Source organism: Malus domestica, chromosome 16 (genome assembly GCF_042453785.1).
Source record: "Malus domestica chromosome 16, GDT2T_hap1".
Classification (NCBI taxonomy): Eukaryota; Viridiplantae; Streptophyta; class Magnoliopsida; order Rosales; family Rosaceae; genus Malus; species Malus domestica.
The window spans coordinates 15,279,884-15,288,150 of record NC_091676.1 but is presented as its reverse complement, the minus strand read 5'-3'; the positions used below and the strand labels follow the sequence as shown (position 1 = coordinate 15,288,150).

General features: G+C 36.3%; 1 protein-coding gene across 2 annotated transcripts; it reads left to right on the top strand.

The window, feature by feature from the left end:
• Positions 1-240: 240 nt before the first annotated feature.
• LOC103422282 (protein phosphatase 2C 70-like) lies at positions 241-4,891 on the top strand. Of its 2 annotated transcripts, XM_008360328.4 has the most exons (13): positions 241-447; positions 1,435-1,624; positions 1,736-1,909; positions 2,018-2,193; positions 2,289-2,447; positions 3,138-3,281; positions 3,374-3,435; positions 3,518-3,653; positions 3,836-3,930; positions 4,019-4,134; positions 4,213-4,342; positions 4,462-4,516; positions 4,624-4,891. In XM_008360328.4, exons 1-13 carry the CDS (start codon positions 316-318, stop codon positions 4,777-4,779), a joined length of 1,725 nt encoding a protein of 574 aa, XP_008358550.3. In that variant the 5' UTR covers positions 241-315; the 3' UTR covers positions 4,780-4,891. The 2 variants fall into 2 exon arrangements, with proteins under 2 accessions (XP_008358550.3, XP_070671051.1); XM_070814950.1 differs by having other exon boundaries at positions 4,019-4,342.
• Positions 4,892-8,267: the final 3,376 nt, after the last annotated feature.

Sequence of the window (8,267 nt, the reverse complement as noted above, 5' to 3'; positions counted from 1 at the left end):
TAATGAGAAGGGGCATTGAGATTGAATCCGAATACACGATTTTTACAGGTTATATATTTTTTGTTTTATTTTGTTAAACAATAAGTTTTGTTAAAGTAATCATCGATGGAATTTGAATTCACGTTCCCATGCAAAAATCCAACTCTTTTTCACCAATACATAAAAGACAACTTACTCAACGGGTTTTATGTAAAAAAAGTAAATAATAAAAAGAAGGTGAAAAAGTAATAAAGAAGAAGGAAAAAAAGTGCGACCATTTCAAAGCGAGCTTCTCGCAAACTCAAAGCAATCTCTATCTGGAGAGGAGAGAGAGCGATGACGATGACGATGCTAGTGAGCATTGTCGGTCTTCTTCTCCTTATGCTTCTTCTGATCCTCCTCCTCATCTTCCTCGCCTGCAAACCATGGCGCTTCTTCTCCTCCTCCTCTCGTTCTCGCACTATCAAGGTATTCTCCTCCTCCCCTCTTTTCTTTCCACTTTTCCCCCCAATTTTTTTCAATTCAGAAATTCTCAGAGGTTCGGTTTCGATCCTCCTTACCGTTCGAGAGCGCGCCATTAGTGTAATGTTCTGTTTGGCTGCCGAGAAAACGTAGGAAAAAAGGAAGGAAAATTTGAATGTTTTGACGCATCGGATTTGACCTTGTTTTATCACTGGTTTTCGGGGGGTTTTTTTTTTCTTCCGTTTTAATGGGAATTTCTTATTTGTTTCGGATTTTGAGTTATAGCTTAGAGCCTAAGATTTGTAGGTTTGTGCCACTTTGATCAGTTTAGCTCGGAATGTGTGAGTAGCATTTGTGGTGATTTGAGCGTGATCAATGATTTGATGCGTAAAATTGAATTTGTTTCGTGCTTCTATTGGTGCCCTCTAGTTTTGTTAGGGTTTGATATTACGTATCTTGGTAAAGTTGAAGACTTTGAAGCTGGGAATTTGAGCTTTTGTGGGTTAATGTTAGAACTTAGTTGTTGTTTTGTGTTTTTGCTGATGTTATGTATGCGACTCTATTGAGCTGTTTACTTCATTTCATATTCAAGCGGTCGATGGTTTCTATTGTTGAAAGTTCTATGATTATATGTTTTCTATTGTTTAGTTTTCTGCTTTGCGTTTGTTACCTTCAAGAAAGTAATGAAATCAGAAGCCTACATTGCGAAAAGAGTAATTGAACGAGTGCCAAGGTGTGGTGCTCTAGCGCATGAGCTTTATACAAGAGACTAGAAAGTAACAAAACTACACACTCTAACAAAGGGTGAAAAGGGCAGGTGCTATGTGACCCTTCAAAAACCCAAGCCATCCCACTAGATGATTTGTTGTCTCGTGTCTCTATTAGTATTCTCAATGAATACCTGAATACCAAGTGCTTCTTGGGTATATGATTTATCATTTGGTTTACGCTATGGTTCATAAGCTTTTTCACACCTTGTAATTCTTCGTTTAGGTTGGTGAGCTTGAGAGACCCCTTGTTTCGGATGATGCGGATCTGGTCCGGAACCAGGGCATTGATTTTCCAAGAGGTTACGATCTAGAGGGAGCATGCTTTCCAAGTGAAGGGAATTTTCGCTCACCCCGACCACAAGGACTTGTGCATAAGCTGAGGCTTCCCACTGCACCTCCCAATTTGGCTCAAGGTAATTAAATTTATCAAGTTATTCCACCTTTCAATAATTCTTTTACTAGTTGCATTTAAGTGCAATTTCACTCCTTAGCAAAACCAGACATTTATGCTTCACTTGGTTCAGGTGATAGCTTGGTCCTGGATGTGATTTCTGATGCTCCAGAGGATATTTTGGTTGGTCAGACACTCAAGCGTCCATTGGCAATCCAGCAGTTAGTGGAAGAGCAGAAGAACAGTAGACAGAGTTCAGAACAAGAGAGATTTCAAGAGGTTCTGCCCAAGGATACCTTGAATCAAAGTAATTTCTTATCGCCTTCACATGTTTGAAGTGTTTATTCTTCTAATGGTTTTTTTATACAGTTGAGTGTGTAAAACATGTGATCATATTCTTCTTTTAGAAGCGCAGGAACCTGCCTCAACCTGGAGGTCATATCTGGTCCTTCCCATGGACTTCGTTGTTCCATACAGTCAACAAGTACCTCCAGGCTTCCTATGACCCTAGGAAGGGTTCCTCCAAGTGATTTATTATTGAAGGACTCGGAGGTGTCAGGAAAGCATGCATTGATAAACTGGAATTCAAATGTAAGCATAACAACAACTACCTCTTTGAACTTATTGGCGTTGCATCTGTGTGTTTGTGGTATAATAATTATGTTATTCCTGATCACTGGCTGCAGAAAATGAAATGGGAGCTGGTAGACATGGGCAGCCTGAATGGAACACTTCTGAACTCTCAGCCAATCAATAATCCTGATTCTGGAAGTAGACATTGGGGTAACCCCATGGAGCTTGCAAGTGGAGACATAATAACACTCGGAACGACCTCAAAAGTGTTTGTAAGTCAATGTGCCTTATATTTGAGTGAAGAAAATAACATGTATATCTGCATTTAGAAAGTATAACATTACTGTTTTTTTTTCTTAATATTGATTATTTTCATGCTAATTAAATATAATTATGCAGAACATACACGTAATTGAGAAAAGCTGACATTCTGGCTGGGCGACACAGATACACTTACCGTGAATTTCTCACATTAATATAATTTTACTTAGGCTGTATGTTGTTTCTGCAACTGAGAAGAATTTATATCAGACAATATAAGTTTCAATGAATACAAGTACTTGGATTCATGTGGTATACAAAATAGGTGCAAGACCCAAGATCGCTTGTTCTAACCCTGCCTGTGTAAATATAATAGGACAAACCTACCATTATATCATAACGTTCTATGATACAGATGCTTAAATTCTGTGCTACTTAGATGACCCCTTTAATGATTTCTTTTCATTTCTGTACAAGCGCCTCTTTTATTGAACATAACAAACAGGTTCCTTCTAGAAAACCGATCTATAGTCTGTATATGAATATTATTTTCTGTTGTGGGTAAGGCTTTGTTTGATATCATAGTTGTTTATTCTATATTTATTATCCTAATTCGCTTAGTTTTTGGCTTTATAACGAGGATATCTAGTGTTTACAAATTGTATTGTATAGCTGACATAACATTTGCTAATTTCCTGTAGGTTCATATAGCATCAGAAACTGAGAGTCAGATCCCCTTTGGAGTTGGCGTGGCTTCAGATCCCATGGCTCTGCGTCGTGGAGGGAAGAAGCTTCCAATGGAAGATGTGTGCTACTATCAATGGCCTCTTCCCGGGGTTGATCAGGTTTCAGAGCTTATCTCATTGTGTTTTCTTCTTTTGAAATACTTTTGTAAGTTTCTGAACGAGTTAATATCACCTAAGTTCTTGCCTTTCAGTTCGGACTTTTTGGTATCTGTGATGGACATGGTGGAGCAGAGGCCGCCAGATCTGCTAGCAAGTTAGTATTTCTTTTACAATTTAGTGTCCTATGTTTGTACTGGATTCTTTAGTAGTTACCTTATAGTCCTTTTATTTTACAGGCTTCTTCCTCAGATTGTTGCCAACATTTTATTGGATTCGCTTAAAAGGGAGAGGGTCTTGTCAGTATGTGATGCTTCAGATGTTCTCAGGGAGTCATTTTTTCAGACAGAAACATGCATGAATCACCATTACGAGGTTTCCCATTTCACTTGATTCACCTTGGTCCATTAGTTTGTACTTTTTATGTTATTAGAAACTAAAGCAGTTGACTCTCACACATCTAAAATTGATTCCTTTCTCATATACATTTCAGATGTTTCTGTTACTAGTAGTTAAAGTTTGTGGTTTGCATAAATATAATGGACCATATTTTGCAGGGCTGTACTGCGACTCTGCTTCTAGTTTGGACTGATGGTGGTGACAGTTTCTTTGTACAATGTGCAAATCTTGGAGATTCAGCTTGTGTTATGAAGTATGTGTTTGTCTATTTGTCTTTCCATTAGGATAAAAGTAAACCTGTGATTCCCTGTTTTAAACCGAGTATGATTTAATTGTGGCAGTGTTGATGGGAAGCTGATTAAGATGACCGAAGATCATAGAATTAGTAGTTCTGGTGAACGACTCCGAATCCAGGAAACGGGAGTGCCTCTGAAAGAGGGTGAAACACGACTATGTGGTAATGATTACTTCATTTTGTTTGTGAATTACATGATTAGTTGTTGGGGATTGCCCACGCTTTTCTTCACATGTTCAGGTTTGAACCTTGCTCGGATGCTTGGAGACAAATTTCTTAAACAGCAGGATTCCCGCTTCAGTTCAGAACCATACATTAGCCCAGTGGTGCATATCAATCAAGCGAGCAATGCCTTTGTGATAATGGCCAGGTTAGGGCGCCTTTTGATTTGACTTTGTTTAAAGCTTACATTCTGAAATTGGATAACGCACAAGAGAAAAATACAATGCTTATGGATGATGGAAATTAACTCTGGATTTGAAATTGCAGTGATGGCTTATGGGATGTAATTAGTCCGAAGAAGGCGATTCAGCTAGTCCTTCAGGTATATATTTTTTTCTTTTACTAATTTTTCTGTGAGGTATCAATATTTTATTCTTTACTCGCTGAACGTCTTTTGTTTTCTGGGTTTTTGAACTTGGTGTTGTACAGACGAAAGAGAGATACTCGATGGATGGGGAGAATTTGGCGGAGAAGAATGCTAATATTTTGTTGAGTGAGGCTAGAACAGTGCGAACAAAGGATAATACTTCTATAATTTTCTTAGATTTTGATACTTCTAGGATCGTATGTAAATCTGAATCTTGATATGAGTTATATAAGTTATAGTTTCAACACAGAATTAGGTTTCTCTTCTTTTCTTATGTTTCACCTTCGTCGATCTTCAGATCCCAAAATCTAATAGATACAGTTTTACCTCTCTCTCTCTCTCCCTTACCAAACAAGTCTCCTGCAAGGCCTACATATTTTTCTAGTAAGATTTGTTTATCAACAAGCAAAAATGGACGATATCGAAATGTGTCTTGAAATTGGAGAGTGATTTTTTTGTTTAAAGCTACTTTTATTACAAACCAGAAGCAAACAAAAACACAACCTACAAAAAAGGCCCAAAGCTAACATATGGACAAGATAAAATTTGGACCGTCCAACCAACTGTTGAAGTCCAAACACACAAACGAATTTACAGACTCTAGAAACATCCACTGCATCCGCCACTGCCATAGTAAACCTCGAGTCATTCAATTCCTTGTCTAGAGTCGAGCATCGCCTCTTCAAATGCATCATTCTACCTTGATCTGCTTCACGAGCATAGCCACAAAGAAAGGACAGCCAGCAACTGATCGAAGGAAGCCAACTATTGGGATGAAGTCCGTGGAAGCCCATGAACTACGCTGCTGGTAAAGGCAGATAACCAGGAGAAGGTGGTGGTGTTGGAAACACTCGAGTCGGTGAAAACATCGGAGCTCTACACACGATCTCCACGATATTCATGGTTGAGAATCGGAATAAAGATGAACAAAGAGGAGGGATACCAACTAGGCAAGAGGGATAGAATAGATCGGGGTAAAAGGCAGGAGGAGAGAGTAGTAGAAACAAAGAGCACATAAAAGAAATAGAGAAGGGAAATTAATACTCTTTTTGGTAAAGACCACGAAGTGTCCCCAGACCCAAAGAGTGAGACTAATCTCCCCTCGAGATTCGGCTTGCCTCTAGCAACAAAGTGCTCTTAGATGATGGCCAACTGAAGGTGGTAATTTGCCAATCGCACCACACCTTGTGGTTAATGCAAATAATATTTTTGAAGTGTTGATAACAATTTATTTATTTTTTTTATTTTTTTTAAATTAGCTGAATATTTTATTACCCGTAAACAGCACACTTCAATCATTTATGACGATCTCTCCAAAATAATGCAAACGTATCGATAAATGTCTTTTCTATTATAAAGACCACGGAGCTGAGAAGCTTACTTGGGAAATGTTTTTTATTTATATTCACGCGGCCGGATCGTACCAATATCAATTCATTTGATTCTATTTATCCAAGGCAAGGAGTAATATCTCTTGGAAGGGGCTTTTTGCTTTCTTATCATTGGCTTCTTCGTTGTTGAAGTGAAAGTGAAACATGCATCAGCAAACATGAGAAAGAAAAGAATTGGAAAGTGAAAGAGAATTGTTATTAGCACTCCAAAAATCTCATTATACACTCCTCACAAGTGCATTTTTCTTTCTAATTATAAAAAGTTTGGAGTACCAAATGAGATTTTTAGAATACTAATAACAATTCTCAAGTGAAATATTAATATTATTATTTTCTGGATTACGGTGTGTGGCATCTGGTTTAACTGTACTCCATTGCTGCAGCATTGCAATGCTTTCACCCTCATTCCATCATCAATTGCTATAGCTAGTCACACCATAAAATCAACCAAAACAAAAATCAAAACATCAGATGATGCAGCTACCATTTGTATATATGTATGTATATATGTGTGTGTATATATATATTGTTAACCCTAAAAATTACAAAGTATATGCGGCCCGCAGACCGAGTAACTATGAGGCTATGAGTTAACTACATTATTTTTGTGAATGCGTGCATTTATATATATATGTTCTCTACACATTATATGCTTGACTTTCTTAATGCTAGCTACAATCTTTGGAATGTTTAATTTTTTTTATTACTATTTTTTAGTCATGATTGGTTTACATATATTTAGTTAATCCTCCAAGTTTATAATTTTTGGATAACTCGATGAGGGAAATTTCCTAACATAGTAGTAGTGTTATTCCTCATCAGTCAGCTAGTCTAGTGTGCTTACAAACGTTACTTTTGTTCTAATTAAACTTTAAATAGCTACAGCTACTTTTTAAGGCCAAATGCAGAAACTCTAGCTGGACTTTGATCATCTAGAAACCCTAATAATATCTACAAAAGGATATTAACAATTTAACTAGTAATTTAGTTCAATGATTACCACTATAATACTATGGTAGTGGAAGTGAAAGTGCGAAATGACGCATGCAGGTTCTGCTTTTCTTTGGCACTTATGCAGTCCAAATTTAGAGAAATATTCATACATAAATTGATGTCGGTGAAAATATCGTTTAAAATTATCTAATGACAGAAGCTAACTAGTAGCATAAAAGTTACTCCTACTGAAAAAGTGAAAGCAAATTGGAAGAAATTGACTTCAAGCACAATACTACAGTTTTATGCAATTCAATTTGAATTACGTTGTATAAAATACATTTTCTCTGTTCTATTCCTTTTGTTGTTGAAACTTGAAAGAATTGTTTTTAGGGGCAATTTCAAATTTTATATTGTTTTTATTGCCTCTCAATTTCAAATTACACAATTAAGATACCGACTAGCAACCATAAAGAATCTTATTCTTAATTTTTTACTGAAATATCTCTAAAATCTCCAAAATTTGTTACACATGTGACCAAAGAACCAAAATTTTACCGAAACTATCGATATTGCTGAAATATATCTGAAAATTTGCAGAAATCTTGCAAAGATATCACTTCACTCTCTTTCATTATTAGCAACCCCATTTACAGATATATCAGAGATATTCAAATTCAGGTAATGCTAGGGAGACCAAGTTTTTAAAATCAAATTTGCAAACTAAATGATGTGGTTGTAGATGATTGGATGTTAATTAAGTGTCGACTAATGTGTTTGTTTCTTATTGGTGACACATCATTTAGTTTACAAATTTAATTGAAAAATTTGATCTCCCTATTATTACTCTTTAAATCCTTGCATCAATAGATAACATAGTTAAAAGTCAAAAGTCAAAACTACAACTACAAGCTCTAGAAAGTGCTGAAAACTAAACCAAAACAATCAAGCAATAAACAAAACACAAACGATTTCAGAGTTCCTCCAATATAGGAGTACCTTTCTAATTCTTAAGTATACAAACTTATGCCTTTCAAAACTCTTACACAAAACTTTATCTCGTATCCATCTATTTATACTAATAGATGTCAAGGATTTACACAAAATTCCTAGAATATAGGAAATCAAATCCAATACTAAAACCAAATCCCCAACCAACTAGGAAACATAAATCCAAATATCTTGCGTCCAAGATATCTCAATCTTTCTTCTATTTTTGTTTTAGTTTAAGTATGTTGATTTAATGCCAAATCCAAGAAAAAGACATGCAAGTCGAGATTAAAAGTTGAAAGTTTATTTAGTCACCATCAATAAAGCCAAACCTTCGACTGCGATGCTTACATATGTGTACTTACGGCTGCGTGCTTCTAAAAGTTTTTTTT